Genomic DNA, 20,284 nt, shown 5'->3' with positions numbered 1-20,284 from the left:
AGAGCGGTGGACGTGGTCTACCTTGACTTCAGCAAAGCATTTGACACAGTCTCCCACAGCATCCTCATAGCTAAACTGAGGAAGTGTGGTCTGGATGATCAGGTAGTGAGGTGGACTGCAAACTGGCTGAAGGACAGAAGCCAGAGAGTTGTAGTCTATGGGGTGGAGTCTAGTTGGAGGCCTGTATCTAGTGGAGTGCCTCAAGGGTCAGTACTGGGACCAGTATTATTTAATATATTCATCAATGATTTAGATGAGGGAATTGAGTGTACTGTCAGCAAGTTTGCTGATGACACTAAGCTGGGAGGAGTGGCTGACACGCCAGAAGGCTGTGCTGCCATCCAGCGGGACCTGGACAGGCTGGAGAGTTGGGCAGGGAGAAACTTGATGAAATATAACAAGGGTAAGTGTAGAGTCCTGCATCTGGGCAGGAACAACCCCAGGTTCCAATATAGGTTGGGGAACGACCTGTTAGAGAGTAGTGTAGGGGAGAGGGACCTGGGGGTCCTAGTGGATGGCAGGATGACCATGAGCCAACACTGTGCCCTTGTGGCCAAGAAGGCCAATGGCATCCTGGGGTGTATTAGAAGGGGGGTGGTCAGTAGGTCGAGAGAGGTCCTCCTTCCCCTCTACTCTGCCCTGGTGAGACCGCATCTGGAATATTGTGTCCAGTTCTGGGCCCCTCAGTTCAAGAAGGACAGGGACCTGCTGGAGAGAGTCCAGCGCAGGGCAACTAAGATGATTAAGGGAGTGGAGCATCTCCCTTATGAGGAAAGGCTGAGGGAGCTGGGTCTCTATAGTTTGGAGAAGAGGAGACTGCGGGGGGACCTTATTAGTGTATATAAATATATAAAGGGGGAGTGTCATGAGGATGGAGCCAGGCTCTTCTCAGTGGCAAACAATGATAGGACAAGGGGTAATGGGTATAAACTGGAACACAAGAGGTTCCACTTAAACTTGAGAAGAAACTTCTTCTCAGTGAGGGTGACAGAACACTGGAACAGGCTGCCCAGGGAGGTTGTGGAGTCTCCTTCTCTGGAGACATTCAAAACCCGCCTGGACACATTCCTATGTAACCTCATCTAGGTGTTCCTGCTCCGGCAGGGGGATTGGACTAGATGATCTTTTGAGGTCCCTTCCAATCTCTAACATACTGTGATACTGTGATACTGTGAAACATCGATTTTTATAGGAATACAGGTCAGAGCTATTAAACTGTCAGTACCTGAAAGAGGCTGCTGAAGGGCTCAGCTGCACTGTTGTTTTTGGTTGTGGAGCTGGGAGGCTGGGCACAGAGGCATCGATTCCAGCTTTCTGACCTGCGTAATGCTCTCTCCCCATCACTGGTCTGTGCAGCCCAAGGAAACATTACACTGAGGTAACCTGCTGTAGATAGAGAGTTAACATAAAGTACTTTCCTCTCATAGCAAAAATTAAAACCTGGAGGTTTAGACCAGCTCTATAAAGCTTCCTTAGAGCCTGCATGAAGGTGGTTAAGCACAGAGGAGATGTGGCACTTCCAGTACTACATGGCCAGGTCAAAGCTGTTCTCAACTCAAGGAGCTGGTCACTCTAGGGGATTGAGAGGGACATGGCCAGTATTACAGCCAGAGTGCAACACACAGGTTATGGACATGTGCCGGGCTGGTCTGATGCTGTAGTTCAACCTGCTGCAGTTTTGACGGCATTGTCATTTCTTCTTCACAGCTGTGGATCTGTTGAAGCACAAAATGATCTTCAGTGTAGTGAGATTGGGAGCCACCATCATCATTTGCATTGGGTTTCTGCTCATGCTGCTCCCTGAGGAATGGGATGAAATAACCCTGCGGTTCATCAACAGCTTGAAAGAGAAGAAAAGTGAGGATCATGCCGACGACACCACAGACTCCAGCGTACACATGAGAAGCAGAAGTAGAGCTAATGGTACAGTGTCTATACCACTAGCTTAGGGCTGGTGGACTTCAACTGCACGCAGCTGTATATTCTGTGAATATAGCTTAAATTTCCTCACTAGTTGTATGCTTAAAAATGACATTTACTCTGAAGAAGGGATGGACCGTAAGATAAGAGAAATACATCTATAATAAATGTTTACATTTATACACTTATCAAGGAACGGGTGTAAATAACTACAATAAAATGTTTTGTAATAAAAAACCATTTAAGCTTGTGTCTTACTCAACTAGTGCGTTTAAAATATGAATCAAGTCTACATTGTTTATCTCTTTTTGCTGGCAAAAGTAGAGCCATTCTCAAGGATACAAATCTTGGATATTTCCAACTAAATCTCAGAATTCAACATGTCAACTTAACTTTCAATAACATGACCTTTCAGTGAGGTAGTACTTTTGGAAAGCCATTTCAAACCTTTCCTGGGGTTTTTGAGAATACGCTTCTGCAAGAGGCCAATGTTCACGCCAATATTAGGAATTATTATCAGACTAAATATTCTATGAGGTGCAAAACATTAATTTTTCATTATGTTGTGTTATTGTGAAATATGATGAAAGTTATGTTGCACATAACCTGGACATGCTACAGTGCTGTTAGGTCAGAGACATGGCTCTGCAAGGTTGTTTCCTCTCTATTGAATACTGTACCTGCAGGCAGTGGGAATCCATGGCTTGGTACCGATGACTGATGTCTTAACAAATGTGACACCCAGGATATGACTGAGGGCAGCGGTATAGGCAGGCACTGCTGAGACACCTTGCTTCCCAGTCCAGTTGGAAGAGAGAATTCCATAGCTGAATACAGGAGAACCATATGTTTAAGGTGAGTTGTTGCTGGTTAAAGCAGTTGAAAACAGTTTTGCTAGTTTGTAGATTTGTAGGAATTCTAGCAGCCCTAGTCACACAAACTGAGTACTGAGCTGGTGCTGATCATACCGTCCACTCCAGAAGGATGATCAGCTATGATCTAAGAGCTATGATCAGCTGTTAGGCAGCTTCACACCTTGTCCCAGCCTTTGCTAAAGAACCAGACCCACTCATGGCACTCATGGTCTGCTCTAGCCTGTGGCTGTTTAGCTGCAAACATCCTATTAACCTGGAAACACCAAAGCACCTGTAGCTTCTCTCCCCTGACCAGGCTCCAGCGCTAGCCCCTTATCTCTTCCAGAGCCATGCTGAGCTGTGCCTTGTCCCAACACCAACTTCCTGCATTGTCGCTGGATTTTGGGTGCCTTTAGTAAGTAGTAGTAAAGCCAAGAATAGCCTTATTTTAGCTCTTCTTCTCCCAGAAAAGCTGCACTCCCAGCTGACCAAGCTTCTCAGGAGAGATTCACCCTGCACCACCAGCATCCCAAGGAAATGTCAGTTCCTATTTTATAGAGCTCTGGGCCCAACAAGTACGTTTTCTTAACCTCCACTGTGGAAAAGTCTTTCAAAAGTCAACACAAACTAACCAAGCTGCTCAGTTCTCTAAGCAGTGCCCTAGGGCTGGACTGGTCCCAGAAGCAGAGGAGGCAGTGGTGGGGCTGAAGGGTGGTGAGCAGCCAGTTTGTCCCCATGGCCATTAGGGCTGAATACTGCTGCAAACAAATTCATGTAAATAACAACAAAAGCACTTCTTTTGTTTTACTCTCTTCTATTTGATAGTTTTTAATGTTCATGTCTAAACTGTTCCTTGCAACCAGTAGAGCTAAAAAAATATTTGGGTGTATATAAAAAAAAGCCAGAACCAAACTAACAAAAACCCCAAAACAAAACCAAGCAAACTTGGGCTCTTCCATTACATGGCTGCAGAATTAGGTCTGTAGAAACCAACCCAACCAACCATCCCCTTTGCACTGAACCCATCTGGAGAAGATGGGCTCAGGTATTTATCTCCTGCTTTTGAAAGGAGTAAACATTTAAAATATTCTATATGAATTCTAGGTATTTATCTGCTGCTTTTGAAAGGAGTAAACATTTAAAATATTCTATATGAAGTAAATTATATTGAACAGGAGATATGATGGGATGAAAACAAATAGCACATGGGAGCTTGGGCATGAGCCCAAGTCAATTTTTGGACTCAATATATTAATTTACATTACTAGATAGTTTTAGAGATGTGTTTTACTGAAATTTAGCTTCTGCCAAACAGAACACATGGGAATAACAAACATTTCCTGTTAGTATGCATTGCTGAGTACAAATTTGGCAAGCAGCCACATGGCCGCATCTTCAAGCCCAGGACTGGATCCTTCAAGGAACCTAATTGAGGATTCAAGAGGGAACATCATGCAAAACCTGTATTTCAGTCTATTTTTTCGTACTTCAGATGTTTCATGGCCAGGGACACAGACTGTCACTATGCCAGCCTGTCACTCTCAGTCAGCAAAAGCTGCTACCCTTATGATTTATGCACGTGAATAAATCTTCACATGCATTTTTAGTCCAATGGTGGGTTTTGGTCTCAGGTTACCTAATACCTTGTTGGATTCATTCTCTGTCTCCATGAAGGCAGGCCATGAACCGTTCTTATCTTGTTGAGTTGCAGCTGCTGCTTATGATTGTGGCCTCCTTATCTCCTAGTTTGCATGTCTGGCGTACCTGCTTGCCAGCAGAGCATGGGACACTGAAGTCCCAGACCTCAGATAAACATTACCCAACAACAACTAAAACATCAGTGTATTACCAACGTTCTTCTCATACTAAAAACAAAACAACACCGTACTAGGAAAAAATCCTAAGAAAATTAACTAACTCTATTCCAACCAAAAGCGTATCTGTAGGAAAGTGCGCAGCTTGCAGACTAAGGCTCCAGCAAATCTAGCTACTCATGCTAAGCAGGTAAAGCTAAGCAAACAGCATACTAACCTACACAATATTATAACTCTAGAAGTGACTTCTTCTATTTAAAACTTACTAAAGCTAACAACTAGTATTTCTCAACACTCTCTACAAGCAGACCCTGTGCCTGTCCCTTTCCCAGGGACCAGTGATCACCCTTGCATTTCCACCAGGAGAAAATATGTGTAGCTCTGAGCCAAGCAGTCACCTTCCGTCTCAGATCAGGCTTAACAGACACTATCTAACCCAAACCAAGCTTTCTGTTTGGAGCAAGCATCCCTCATGTTGCTGCCTGCACAGTGAACAGCGCTAAGGTTCTACAGAAGGCTTTCCCCTCTCCGCTACCACTTTGCTTCCCCCAGCCCCTGCTGAGGGTGGGCAGGAGGGATTTGCTTCTGCATCCTTCCCCCACCAGCAACTCCAGGCAGCATCTGCCACTGCAGCCACAAGTGTCCTAGATCACCAGAGGCAAGCAGGTACCTAATCCGTTCATTGCGTCATGCCCAGATGCTGTCTACCGGTGTTCATCCCGCTCAGCTGTTCCCTATGGCCCCCTCCTTCACCTGCTGCCCAACCTGCAGTTTTTTCTTCCTTATCCAGTGAGTGAGGAAAGTAATTGTTTTCCCTGGAGTTCCTCAGCTCAGACTTTCAGCTGAAGAAAACCCATTAAAACCCAAAAATCAGACAATAAATGGAGGCTATTTTGCATGATGGTGCTGACAATCCATCAAAGGTATGCCAACCAGTAATCACACCCGTTAGTTCCGCTGCTGGGGGTGTCTCTGATGAGCCCTTCTACCATCTCCATCAGTGTGAGGGTTTCATTTCAGTTGTGCTGCCTCATTTGCACCCCAAGGAAAATGCCAGTTTTGTCTGGCAGCTGCATCATCAGATTCTCCTTCACACCAGGGCCTGGCTCCCTGGAAGGAAAACAAAACATGCTGCAAATAACCCACCTTGAGCATCGCTGCCTGCACATGTCCTCTCCTGAGGGCTCAACAGCCAGGCATCGCAGACAATGTTATCTCAGCACCACCGGTATTGTCAGCCTTGGCTAGCTAAGATGAACATCCCCTGTTAATACAAGCAACAAGCAGCAGAGGGAGGAACAAGCCATATTTCTCAACTTTACAGATGTGTAGTAATGGGATCCACTAGCTGCACTAGTATGTATCCCAGGCAGTGAAATGGTGCTGGATTATCTTCCTCTCTTCACTGCTCCATTTGTTCATGCTGTTGCTCCCTATACACACTGCAGGCATGATAAACAGCCAGCCTATTTGCATCATTAATGGTCATCTCTCAACAGAGATTTTCATAAAGTCCAGGTGTTATTTTGGCTAAAATCCACGCTGCTCCATTTCCGTCTCCTCCTGTATCTCTGTTTTTTGTAATTTAAAACTAAATTTTAAGGCAGAGAAATTATCTTTAAAGCAGAGAAGTTTTAAGGCAGAGGTAGTTAACTCGCAGTTCAATGTTAGGCTTGTTCCCCATGCCAAATACTCCCCTTGATTCACCACTGCTACATGTGCAAAGAATAACAAACTCTGCCTCTCAGTGGGAAAAACTTTGCCTCTCAGTGGGAAAAACCCTCTCCAAGTCATGACACTGCCCTACCTTTGAGTTTTTGCTGATATCTCCCTCAAAACAAGGGTATCAGAGCACTCAGGGGTCAGTTTCCATTTTGACTGCAAAAAGATTTGCTGGAAAATCCAGTTCTGGTGAGATCAGTGTCACTTATGGGTTCTGGCTGAATTTGGTGGAGCATTTCAGGCAATTGATGAAACAGGAGAAAGGTGAAAAGAGCTTCCAACCCTCCTGGTAGGGACCACATGCTGTCCCTAACAGCGATGTATGGGACCAAAGCTCCTTGCATTACCATGTTTCTACAGCACAGCACTTGGGAATCCAGCCAAACCTTAAACACAGATAAAAGACTGCATTAAGTAACACCCCAGTTAAAAAGGATGAGCTTCACATCACCAGCAGGTCAGTAATAAAGGTAGTCCTGAGCTTCAGGCTGACTTTAGGAAGCATTTCTTTACTGAAATGGTGGTCAAACACTGGAACGGGTTTCCTCGAGAAGTGGTTGGTGCCCCAAACTTGTCAGTGTTTAAGAAGCATTTGGACAATGCCCTTAATACCATGCTTTAACTTGGTCAGCCCTGAATTGGTCAGGCTGTTGGACTAGATGATCTTTGTGGCTCCCTTCCAACTGAAATAGTCTATTCTGTTCTACCTCAACACATCCTTCCCTTCATCCAATCCATCAGTTGGTGTTAAAGGCAGGTTTAAGTGAGGGGGTTAACACAGCATCACTTTGTGTTGTAGCAGGGCTGCCACTTCTCTCTCTCAAGCTGAGCAGGTTGATATGATGCCAGTAGCCATGATTACCACTGCACATGCAAAGCTCACCCAGCAAACCCCCCAGCATCCACACAGCACCCTGCTGTCCAGGGAGCTCTGGTAAAGGTGTGAAGGGGTAATTCTGGCTCAGCAGTTGCAAGTAATAATATTTGGAAGCCTCTCCCAGTACACTGGGTGCCTATGGAACCCTGTTCAACCCCAAACTTGCTTTCAGTTTGCCCCAGGAACCTGCAGGAAGGGCGACTTTTTGCAGACTGCTTTTTCGGGATCTATTGGGAAATATTGGTCGTTAACTAATGCAGCATCAAGGTGCTGCCTCTTCACCCAAAGATGAAGTGCTTGGAGCAAAATCAGCCTTGGGTACATCTGTTCCTTTGAACTCTCCTTCCCTAAATCACTGTATGACAGGCTGTGGCAGGTGAGGAAACCCATATGGCATGGAAAGAAACCTGGCCAAGAGAGAGTGTTGTTCCAGCATGGGGAGCAGGGGGATTCAAGAGTACTCCAGCAGTGCCAGGGCCACAGCACTGCATCCAGGTGAAACACCCAGATACAGGAGGATGTATGTTAGCTTGAAATCCACATGGCTTTTCCACTGCTCCAACACATCCATCATTGCATTTAATTCACAGTTTTCCCAAGCTGCTTAACAGGAATGACCTGTTCTCAGCAGGGGAGGAGGAAGTAAAAAAAAATCAAAAATAGATAAGCAGGCATTAAGCATTGAGAAACTCAGGAGCAAAGCAGGGTGCTGATTCTATATTTGCATTAGAAAAAGAGGAGAAGACAAACAAAGAAAACCTAAAACGAAACCTACGCTCTTCTGCTCCTCCTGCCCTGTGTGACCTATGGTAAAGCAAAGTCACAAGTGATGTTGGTACTTTGTGGCTTAAACATGAACCTATTAGATTGCTCCAGGAACCCAGGATTTCTTCTGGGAAGAGTCACTCCTGGCCAGTGGTGTTTCCCAGTGGCTATGTGCACTCAACTCCTCACTTCTGGGGAGGGGAAGTGCTTCATCTGTGGATCTACAGTCAGACCGTAAGTACTGGATGCTTGGCTCTGCCATAACCCTCATTTCCCTGTGCGATCCTCCTCCCAGCACTCCTCTCCCAAGAGGAAAAGGCAAAAGAGGCCATAATTGCTCCAAACCTATACAGGATCCGTCCAGGAAATCCCAGTGGGGTAAGCTTCCACTGAAGGAACCCCAGCTCTGATGCCATTTTGGGGTCTTCCTTGCACTGTGTTTGCTGGTTTCCACATCTTTTTGCAGCACAGTCCTGACTTCCTCCCACAACCCTACTGCTGCCATAAAACCCACCCTGCACTATTAATCTTGTTGCATAAGTAATCCTCCTACATATTTTCCAACCACTCCACCTTGGAAATGAATGACTACATACAGTTCCGAGTAAAACCTGAACCCCTCACCCAGCTTGGGAGCCAGTGGGGAAGTGCAGATCCTTCCCTTACACACTGATCCTGCTGCATTTGGCCCAAATCCTGCAGGAGCTCCCCAAGTGCATAATATGGCTCGCTTAGGCCCACATTTTCAGGTGGGTTTGTGCTAAAGCTGCACAGTGCTGTCAGCAGCTCCTCAGCCAGCCCTCATCCCCACACTACTTCTTCCATGCAGTGGGAGATGCTTTCATCCTTCTGGTGCTCCAAGGATTAAATTTCCTTTAAAATCTTAATATTTATCAAGCCAGCTGCCTACAGAAATATCTCCAGGTCAGCCAACAGCCAGCTGAGGTGGTGCGCCTGGTTGAAAATCACTTGTAGGTAGAAAACAAAGCTTCCCTGGGGCTTGACACTTGCTCTCTGAGCTGCTTTCCACTTCTCCATCAGCCACAGCCACTTCTCACCCGTGCAGGGGAATGGCCTGGAACAGGTCAATGTTTAACTGAGCTGGGAAGGATGTGTGGGCCCTGCAGTTGCTCACACAGATCCCTCTGTGTTCAGGGAGGACAGTACGTGAGCAGATTTTCCTTCTCCTTTCAAGCCACCGCTCTGCAAGATGGGCCTGAGCTCTTCCAAGGCGCATCCCAAGGTGACCAAGGTGGCACCAATGTGCACTGGGGAGGACCTACCTGTTCTCACCACCCCATACTGGCACCCCAGCATGCCGGGACAGCCCAGTCTGCAACTGCTGGCTGCGGCGAAGTGGGGAAACCCCACCATTCACAAGGAACTTCCACCTCTCCGGGAGACCTGGTACGGAGGAGCCTCTGCAGGTAAGGAGGTCACCACTGTATTGCTGCAAAGTGCAGGGCAGAGAGCCAGGGGGCATCCGCTGGGGCTGTGGGTTTGCTCACTGCAGGGCAGCTGCGGGTGTGTACATGTGTGTACAGATGCCTTTCTGCATCAGTAGCTTTTTGCCATCTCCAGGATGTTTTAGATTTGGGAAAACTCAACTCACCCCATTCCCCACTTGTTTTGGAAAGCATCTCAGTCACCAGAGCCCAGATCCCAGGCTCCTTACTCCCATCAGTCATGCCCCTGGGAACAGCCAACATCCACTCCCCAGCATCAACCTGGCATGTGAGGAAACCAGCCTATAGCCAAGCAAACCCTCATATAGCAGCCCCATAACTCCTGGCCATACACTCATCCTGCTCACCTGCCACAGCTGCACATGTCGATATTGCTTCCCCGATTAGAATTAGATTCTGGGTAATGTGCTCAGCAGGTAAAACTCAGCATTAAAATAAATTATAGCAATGTCTGGTACATGCTAATTTCCTAAGCCAAGAGGCAGGGAAAGGCAAATAGCATAGCTATTATATATATATATTACAACATGTATGTTTGTTTTTCTACAAGTAGCATCATACAGCCTCTCACACAGCCTTTCACAGCAGGTTTAAAACTTCATCCATACCCAAATGCTTCCTGAGGTGACGAAGGAAGTTTGCACCAATCTGAAAGTGGATGCAGGGCTCTGCACAAGCTGGATAGTGACAAACGGCTTCCCACAGCCAAGTTAGGTGAGCTTAGCTTCCATGAGCGCCAATGTGGTCTGATACAGAGCAACGCAGAGGGAGGAGGATCTGCACCCTCCTCCCCTCTGTTTCATTTCAAAAAATGAACTTCTGACACATGCCACGCAGCGCTAAGCACCACTGCTTCCCCAGGGGCTGGATATTTCCTTCAGGATCATTCAGCAAGAGGCATCAGGGAACAGTGAAAGCAAACAAACCTCTAGCATTATAGCAGTGACATTCCTGGAGCTGGAGGTCTTGGGGGAGAATACAAATCAGATCTGGCTGCAAAAGAGGGCATTTCAAGTACTTCATGACAGGAGGAACAACCAAATTTTCCTGTTCTGGAAAGTTATCACTTAGCATTTAACAAGTGCTTAGAAAAAAAGTGTACTTTCATTAAAGAAACCCCCAACAAACTCCAAACAATGAAACAAAAACCCCCATACTTTCAAACTCCCTCAACAAATGTCATTTTCTATTACTTTTCATTTTCAGAAATAAAAGGAATATGCTCAAGAGTACTGGAGTGATGTATTAGCTTGAGCTGCTGGCTAAATAAGCAAAGGCTCCAAGAGCATTGGTTTTATTTGGCTTATGAGGGCTCATCTTGGCTTGTGTTAAATCCCTCTTCCTCCATCAGGGAGGATCCGCTGCTACCAAAGTGCAAAGGTAAATAAAACAGAAGTCACAAGAACACCTTCAGCTCGGGCTCGGTGTTGCCAGCCCAGTGCAGTGAGACAATGGTCCCTCCTTGCTGGCATCGTGCAGGTATGCTAGGAGCCATCCCTGCCCCAGGACAAAGCAGATTCAGGGACAGAGACCACTTGGCTCTTAGTTCTGTATCTGTAGAGGATAAGGGCAAATCTCCTACAAGACACACACATGGGTAAGATAAAGGGGAGTAATTTAAAGAACAACCCCAAACACACGGAACACAAACCATTAAACCTCATCCAGGAGAAATAACTTCCCCAAAGCCATACCTCTCACCAGAACAAGTTTCTCCAAGGTGCAGTCCGTTGCCTGTGCTTTGTCCCATGTTCCCGGCGCCATGAGGCACCTCCTTACATTTCACTTCATCAGAATTTCCCTGTGCACTGATTTGTCCTGCAGATTGAGAGGCAGTAACTCAATAACCCCTCTTTTTTTATCAGAAGCTGCTATTTCAGCGCATGTTCCCAGCAGCTGAAGTTTGTCTCTGGAGGAGCCTCCTGCACTGTAAATTTTCACTTCAGGCACCCATTCTTGCATGTACAGAGCAGCCACAGCTTTGCTCAGCAGTTAATCATTGCCAGTGCTCTACAGAGCCCAGCAAACGTTTATCCAATGGAGTCACCATCTTCTCCCATTCCCCAAAACCCTCCATGGTCCTCTCACTTCTCCAGGATCCCTGCCTTGGCAATCCACTGTGAGGCTCACTCAAAGGACCCACTGAAGTCCCCCATAAGGTGATCTCCAAATTATTATTTTTCTTTTTTAATACAACTATTAAATTTGGCATCAACTATAATGCAATTCCTGTACTTTATCCCCAGCTCTCTGCTGCAGCCACCCTGGGGCTCCCACCACATGGGAGCAGGAGCTGCTCAGCAACACCTCACTCAATTCTACGTATAAAATGGCATTTGAAAGCACCAAGGCAATTTTTTGGAGAATAGGTGGGTTAGAGAAAGTCTTCTGTAAAAGAAATATGCACTCTGCACTGCACAGGCAGTGTTGTCCATCCAAGAGCACCAGCGCAGAACAGACCCAAGGCCAGATCATGTTCAGACCTCAGCCAAAGCACTGCTTTAATAACTAACAGGTGATCACTGGTGTGTAGCATGCTATTTTGAGCTGATTTCCAAAGATGAGGGCCCATGATCACACTGCTTGTCTGACCATAACCTGCTAACTTCTGAACCCACTGGCTGTAGCCCAGCTCTGCCACAGTCTGTAAAAGCGTCAGAGAGATTTCTCAGTTCCACCAAACACCAACAATAATAAAGTCTCAGGGAATAAAGAGCAAGAAAAGATCCAAACTGCTGCCTGTTCCACACTTTAAAAGGGCAGGCAGTGGGGAAACAGCAATGCTCAGAGGTTTTTTTGGCCACCTGATGGTTACAGGCCACAGGAGGAGAGGAGAGCCCTTGGTCACAAAGGAGACTGAGGGGCTCAGGGAGGCCACAGGAGACACAGAGGATGTTTATTGACACATATAGGATACATGAGAAGTTGTAGAGGGAAGTAGGAGAGGTACATGGCAGGCATCTGTTAGAAACAGCAGGCACAGGTACATGCTCACTTCATTTCTGCAGCTAATAGAATTATATATACCTTGAGTACATCAAGAGAGACTTTACTGGGACATGCCAACCAAAAAATAGTGTAGAAAACTATTGCAGAGTACAGCCTAGCAGTTGATGGTCACCCAAAAGTAACTTCATTCACTTCTTCTCTCATCTTTAAGGACCCCTTTCTTTCAACACTGTGCCAGAAAAAAGAGAAACCAGCATCATTAAACAGCACCCACCTCGAAGACCTCAAGTAAGGCGTTTGAAAAGCTCTGAGTTTCTCTGACTCACTGATATGGGCTTTCTTGGGGACTTGGGCACATGTCACAGCAGCATGGTAAGGGAAACAAATATCCCACAGAAATGTAAATAGGTTCTACTGTCTGATGACCATCCCTGTAGGAGCTTTACCACGAGCTCAGCTTTGATGCCTGGGGCACAGTAGGTACACTAGCCACAGAGAGGTTATTTTTGGTTCATTAGTACAAGGTGAAGACTTCATCTTCTAAGAACAGCCAAAGAGGGATCAGTGCAGCAATGCCCTGCCTTTACTCTCCCACCTGACTCTATGAGTCTTGCCTGTCTGCAGACACCCAACAAAGACGCATGCCCCGCTGCTGGCCATGAGGTCACCTCTCCTGTAATGACCTACTTCCCTTTGTGGTGTCTGCATACCTGCAGCCAATCTTGGTGCTCTCATGGGGCTAATGTGGCCAAGACAGAGCCCTTTGCAGAAGGGATCCAATTTACATCATTAGGGCTGGTTTTTGCTCTTCAAGCCAAATATCCTGTCAAGGTCTGACATCAGCTTAAAGGCAGAGAGATAGGTAAAGCAGACAGATGTGATTTGCAATAGGGGCACATGAAAGTACAGAGCAATTATTTTAGGTTTTGAGAATTGCTATGCACGCTGTGTGCCTACGCATACCTTCACATTCTCCCCTCAATAGCATGATATATACAGGGCACACACCTCCCCCCGCATATCTAGATATTAAAAAACTCCCCCCAAAACAAACATAAAAGACCCTTGTTCACTCCTCCTTCACCTCCTTCCTTTCCCCTTCCTGCACTTCCCAGATTTCTTAGCCTCCAAGCCCTGAAATCCATGACTACCTGACCTGGCATTTGAATTTTTCACACACACTACAACATAAGTAAAGCTCCAGAAATATCTTTGCATTTATATACTTTACTGCAGAGGAGGTAAAGGAGTGCAGCTAATGTCCCATCTGCACAAGGGTTAGAGATGCTACTTCATTTAAAAAAAAAAAAAAGAAGTGACAAGTCCACTACATGCATTTTCTGTGCTGATATTTTCCTGCATTGATGCTTTTATTCAATACAAAACTTGGGTGAGGCTCAGGCCTTGGAGAATACCCGTCACGCACTTGCAGTGCTAAGCTGGAGCTGCGTTATCAGGACTGTACAACTCCTGCCATAAATCAGGTTATTTAAAACCCAGACCTAGAAAAATGCATTGCTTTCTCTGCTTCACCTGAATTTTCATTTCTTCTCCACACCCTTCCAAATCAGACAGCAACACCTTCCAACTTCCCATCTCTTACTTGTTCAACATTGAGGATGCAAAGCTGCCGGTGTTTGACTGAGATTGAGTTTGTCCTTATGTACCCACAGAGGGTTAGGGAAAGGACATCAGGGACATAGGCTAAGCCCCACTCTACATGCCCTAGAACTGCAGCTCCTCCACTTTACTCCTGAGATCTTTCTCTTTTAGAGCACCTGCTTGAGGCTTTTGGTTGTGCTTCTTCTCTGCTACTTGGCATAGGTCTGTGAGCTCCAAAACTGAGAGCAAGGGCTCAGAGGCCCAAAATCAGGTAAAGAAAGGGGAAAACTTGAACAGACATCTCCAAATGCAGGTGTTCTGCTTGGGGAAGCACCCAGCTACTGGAAATAACCAACCCCCCATGCTCTCATTTAGGCATGACTTTCAATTAGCAGTTAAGGGCCAATGTTGTGCCTGCTGCTGAGACCCCTCTAAGAGCTCAGCTGCATAAGCATGCCAGCAGTCTAATTAGGCAGCTGGAGTGAGTCTTCAGTGGTGTGTGGTTGGGAATAAACAGAGGCAAACACACTTCTTGGCTGTTTAACCCATAAAAGAGATGTATTTGCCCGAATTGGCCATGTACTTCTCTGTAGTGCTCCTGTAGGAGCTGGGTCATCCCAACGTAGAGCAGACCTGGGGCTGCCCTGGGTTACACCAGCACCAAGCTAACCCTACAGGGCAGGGGTCCTTGCTCAAGCCTTCCTTGCTGTGATTAAGTTTTTTTTAAACTATAATAAAGAACACAAAAGTCACCAGTAGGGATCAGTTAAACACCATCACCCCCAACCCACCCCCCCAGGGCTGCAGCTCTGGCCAAGACTGGTGGCTTCAGAGAACATAGGTGGCCACCAACTATTGAATAACGTGTCCAGGGATCTGGGGGGAGGATGAAGCAGCAGAACCTGGAATGAGCCCAGCTACACCCTGAGAACTGTCATGTGGAATCACAGCCTCCTTTAGAAATCTCCTACCACCATGTAATTTTTAGACATTGATCTTATTTCCATTATGGCTGTATTTATGTATTATTAAAACACTCATAATGATCACTGCAGGACAGACACTGTTAATCCTACCCCATGCTTCTGCCATTGGTGTTGGGGAGTGTAAACACAACTGGAAAAGCCTTTTTCCCTGTGGGAATATTTTAAAAAATAGCAGAGCAGGATGACGTGGCCTTCCCAAGGGCTTTTAGAGGATTTCAGTCAGAGAGTATTTCCAGAGGAAAATCCCATGAGGTTCACAAAGATGAAAGAAAAGAGTCAATTTTCAGCGTGGGACAGCACTTTAGCCAAAAGCCTGAAACTTGGCTTCCCCACCAGGCACAGCAAGATGAGCCAATAGATGCGGGAATTCATTTACCTTCAGCCACCCTTGGTGCTGGCAGCCTTGGTGGCATCTAGGAGTGATGCACAGCCCGGATCACAGTTTGTGGTGTCACATGCTGCCACCTAGTGCCATTCTTTAAGTTTCATATTCAGTTTTGTGAGATTTCTTGATGCTGACACATGTGAACTTGGTGTTCAGGGGTGATGGGGAATTCTCCCTTTACATGATGCTGCTTACTTTTTTTCTCCTACATTTTTTCACTGATCTACAGGAAGCTTCAAAATTATAGCTCAGGCTTTAGCAGCAGTTCAGTGCAGACATTCAGAGATATGTCACGGTTTGTTGGACACCTGTTCATATTTGAGTTAATGGTGTCCCACATAAAGTGTAAGTCAGGTCTAATTGATGAAGTCCTTGATGATGCTCCCCTTAATTTTTATGGAAGTTCTACTGAGCTCCCATCCTAGAAGGCACAGTAGCAATATTGAGCCATGAAATGACCCAGTATCATCTAGTGTTTTGGCAAGCTTTAAGGAGGCAACTTAGCTCCTTAGGATAAAACCCCATGCTCAGAGCATCTGTAAAGCAAGTCTCTGCCTGCTTCTATTAGCTACCACGAAAGGCACTTTGTACCATGCACAGTTCTGCATATAAATGTCTTAGGCCAACATAAAAGAGACTGGTTCAGCAGAAGGAACAGTGCTCTGCATCTTGGGTAACTGGGATTTGCCCTTGGATGACCTGTTAGAAGACTTCATATTAAATTATGATACCTCTCCATACTTCAGCTTTGACATGAAGCAGTCTGAGCTGGGGTGTGTCTTCACTCTGGTCTTGGCTGGAGCCTTGGGCTCCTATATCCAATATAGGTATAGAAATACCTACAGGGATGAAACTAATGTCAAACTGGGTATTTGCTGCTTTGACTGTAATGCAGGAGATGCCCTTGGTTTTGCCCATTCCTGAAGGACCAAAAGAGATGTTCATCTCACTGAGCATCTGCTAGAAATGCCAATCTCCTTCCTCTCTTCCTGTATCCCAAGTAGCTGGGCCAGAATTGGAGCTGGAAAAATGCTATATAGTTTCATATCATGTTTTATGATTGTGTGGAACAAGCAGTGTTGAGTATTATAAATATTGGACGTGCAGAGGCTTGAACCCACCTGTCCTCTGCAAGCAATCGCTCCTGCAAAGCCCTGGAGTCAGCAAGAAGTGGCTGCAAGCCCAAAACCAAAGGTAAGCACATGAGTTGAGCCCTATGCACAGAGCTGCTGCTGACTGGAGGCTCCTTTCCCTTGGAATTCAGGCACTCTGAAGAACAGAAGCTGGTGTTTCACACTGGCTGCACTCCTGTCCCTGGCTGAGTGTGGGAGCTGGCTGAAACACCTGTGTGTGGGTGAAAGGATGCAAAATAAAGGAGAAGTTTCTCCAGCATCACAGTTCCCTGATGAGGCTGACCTGCTGGGCCAGGAACTTAAATATTTTTGAGGCTAAAAGTTTGAGGACCAGTCCATTAAATGGCTGAGCAACATGAACACCCATCGCTTGCGGTCATCAGGGAGAGAGCTGCAAGGGTGATGTGCCTTAAACAACCCCTGAAACCTTGAACATGCAGAGAGTTTACTTCTTTTGGTTCATGAGATTATCTTGGGCAGCTGACTCCATGTGGTAACACCTCAGGAGCAGAAGTGTGTATACATTGTTTTAATGAAGATTTTTTCATCATGCCCCAGAGCTGTGAGAAAAACTGTGAAGTGCAGTGGAAATCTGAGATAAATTTCTGCAACTTGGAAGCAAGCAGGGAGATGCTCGCTGCCTTTATGTGGGGAGAGCCTCAGGGGCTGGGTGTGGGCTTGAGAGCCGGTAGCTGTTCCTTTCTTTTGAGAAAGGGCAGGTGTATTTATTTACATTTTTAAATACCTTATAGGCTCTGGAGAAGAAGGGGCAAAGCCTGAGACACCTCCCTGGTAGGCGGCAGCACTTGCACAAGCTGCAGATGCTGGACTTGACCCGAAGGTGCCAAGAGGTAATGCTGAGATGGATTTGGGGAGAGGCTGGAGCTTCCCCTCTCAGACGGGGGGCTGCCCAGCCCCAGTGTCTCTCCTATGGACCAGGAGGCTTCAAGATTTATGTTGGAAGGTCATTCATTTGACTCTTGACACCTTGATCTTTTGCTGCTTTCTCAGTGGCTCAGGCAGAGGAGAGGTGGGGAGCATCACAGTGGACCCCTGTGATCTGTAGTTACTTCTGATTTTTCCAATGCTTTGCCCTCATTTGGCTGTGGCTCATGCAGAGACCAAAATCTCTGTCCGGCTCATATTCTGTCACGTACCCAGTTTGGCAAGCACTGTTTTCTTGGGTTGAAGTACTTGACTGTGTAATTATTTTCAATGCCAACCCCCTAGTGATATGCCATGTTGAGCTGCTAAAACGTGTTCACTCCTCTGCTGTTTGTGTTCACGACTTGTTTGCAAACCCAGGCAGAGCTGAAGCGAAATCTCCACAGGGAGGCAAACATCAATAAACAAAACATGAAGGAATTCAGCCCGAAGAAAGTCCTTGACAGTCTCCAGAGAGGCAAAAGCACCGAAAGCCAAGACCTCATCCCTTCTGAGCACAATCAGCATTTTCATGGAGCTGACCATGGTAAGTAGAGCAATTTTCCAAGGAGATTAAAAAATCACCAGCCTTTTAAATGTATCAGAAAAGTTTCCCTTTGGAAGCTGCTTCTGCTGCTTCATCTCCTGCAGTGACATAATGCAGGTTTAAAACAGTTGGGAGGACAATGCTGGGCAATATTTTATAAGGCAAAGCACTGGGATGCCTCAGAACAGGGCACAGGTCTCTGGGCTGCTTCCCTGATAGCATCCAAACGGACCTGAGTAGATGTGAATTAAGAGCTGTGGACTAGCCATAGAGGCATAAAGCCAAATTCCTCGGGAGCAGGTTCCCACTGGCAGGAGAGTCTGAGCTTTTCCCACATGTCCCCTGCACAGCAAACTGAGCGTGAGGACAGAGGGTGTCCCTGGGGCTCCATATCCTTGGAGAGTCAAGGTGTTCATCAGGTTTATGTATCCTGGGATGTGAGCATATACGACACCACCACATAGGTGAACATACATGGGCTGGGGGAAACCTCTAAAGCTCCACCAAGACGTATGTTCACCTAGGAATGAAGGAGAAAAAAAATGGAAAATGACTTCCTGAAGATCAATGCTTACAACAGGTTTTGCCCCCTGCCCTCTGCCCCAGCATGAGAAACCTCCTGCCCAAGCCTGGGGTGTGCCCTGGGGAGGGCTTCAGAATTGCTCTTCTACTGCACCAGATTGACTGCATCTCAATTTTCTCTGCTCTGGAGAAATCAAGTGTGATGCTGCCTTGCAGTAAAAGGGAAACGGGTGATTTGGGATCATTGGTTATTTTCAGGGACCTTGTGAGACTGTTTTTTGAGAGAAGAGTCAGCCTTGTCTCTCCCCCTTTGAAATGCAGGAAGGACTGAAGGAAGATACCCACATACATTTTGGGTGTTGACCCTTGCAGTCAGTCTTCTCTGGCAGAGCAACCTTGTGCACATTGGGAAGCTGGAACTGGGCTCACCAGGAGAAAGAAATGCAGAATGAGCTGCTTGAGGAACAGCTGCCAGAAATTTGCTCCTGGCCTCATCACTGCATGGTCCACCAACAGCCTTGAGCATGGGGTCTGGTCTTACAGCGGTCTCTCAGGATCTTCTTTACATGCCTCCAGCTGCCCATAGCCATTTCCAGCTAAACTCCAGGCAACGGGGCTTGCATTTTGACAAAATTATGATTCGTTTAAGTTGGTTTTTTGTTGTTTTTTTTTTCTCTCTCCCCAAGGAAACACGTGGGATGGAGGGCTCTCCAGGCAGCATGATGAGGGATGGAGGATGAGGGAGCTGCGGATGAGGGATCTGTTCTGGGACACCTCCAGCACAGGGTCTGAGGAGTGGGAAAGGGAAGAGAAGATTTACCGCAAACCTACGCTTGTGAGAACCAAGACAGAGAGAGTTTCTCTCTTTGATGACTTCTTTGACAGGGATTTCTAGTGGCATGGCTTGGGGTGAGAGGGACGTGCTGAAGAAAAGCACCAGCTCTGGTGCTGCTGAAAACCCCCAGATGGATGGACTGAGAGTGGAGACACGATGTTCTCAGTGAGCAGTATTTCTGGGAGTTCAGGCCAGAGGAAAGGGCAGCTGGAAATGAGGAGACCACAAATGTGGAGTAAATAATGACTGCCTGGGTTATGTGTCTGAATTAAAATATCTGGGGGAAAAATGGCTTGGACTGAGCAACAATGAAGTGGGGGTAGAGGGAGGAGGAGGCTGGCAAAAAACCTAAGCAGAAGCTGGAAAAAATTCTGGGTTAACCCCAAATATTGTTCCAACTGAAATGAAATGTTTTGCTTGCCTTTGGGTTACTCAGCCTTTCTGTTTAGCTTTTTTTTTAACCTTATATCCTTTTCTAAACCACAAAAGCCCAATTCAAATTGTAAGGTAAAATGACCGATTTAGGAAGTCTCTAAAATAAATATTCTGCATTTCTAAAATTCCTTTTTTCTTTTTTTTTTCTTTTTTTTATTATTTCCTCCCCTGCCCCAGACACAGAAATATAGGTGCTTTCTTCAGTACCAACCTCCAGTTTTACAGATAATCTTCCAAAAAAGCTGGTTTTCATTCACTTGTTTTCTCTGTTCAGGGTTCAGTGCTGTGCAGCAAACATTGGAAACTGAGGGACCTCCAGCATCTCCTGCAGACACATACCCTGGTGGTGGTGGTCAAGGCTGCTGCACCACCAAGAATTTGAAAAAGCTGCTCTGTTGCAATCTGACATTTCCAAGTATGTTGAAAAAGATGGTTATATGAAGGGCGATAGATCTATCAAAGAGATTCCTGCAATTTCCACCTCTTCTAAACCGCATTTTTTCATAAAATTATCTGTTTTTCCTGATGAAATCATTTGTCATCTGAAA

The 20,284-nt window shown here is 46.2% G+C and overlaps 2 protein-coding genes across 3 annotated transcripts in view; both read left to right on the top strand.

The window, feature by feature from the left end:
• The window catches only part of SLC35F4 (solute carrier family 35 member F4), a gene marked incomplete at both ends in the record, with an annotated part of 134,541 nt that extends 132,592 nt beyond the window's left edge, over window positions 1-1,949 (top strand). For both annotated transcript variants that reach the window (XM_080619125.1, XM_080619124.1), the window contains one exon: window positions 1,708-1,949. In XM_080619125.1, coding sequence (XP_080475251.1) covers window positions 1,708-1,949 — 242 coding nt within the window. The remainder of the gene's footprint in view (window positions 1-1,707) is intronic.
• Window positions 1,950-9,162: 7,213 nt separating this feature from the next.
• On the top strand, window positions 9,163-20,284 carry CCDC198 (coiled-coil domain containing 198; the record flags this gene model as incomplete). Its single annotated transcript, XM_080620012.1, has 6 exons — window positions 9,163-9,379; window positions 12,579-12,655; window positions 16,448-16,534; window positions 17,226-17,324; window positions 17,779-17,944; window positions 19,153-20,284. The coding sequence occupies 6 exons, from the start codon at window positions 9,163-9,165 to the stop codon at window positions 19,359-19,361; spliced, it is 855 nt and encodes a 284-aa protein (XP_080476138.1). The 3' UTR covers window positions 19,362-20,284.

This window comes from Psittacula echo (assembly GCF_963264785.1).
Source record: "Psittacula echo genome assembly, chromosome: 5".
Classification (NCBI taxonomy): Eukaryota; Metazoa; Chordata; class Aves; order Psittaciformes; family Psittacidae; genus Psittacula; species Psittacula echo.
This window is presented reverse-complemented; position numbering and strand designations above follow the sequence as displayed.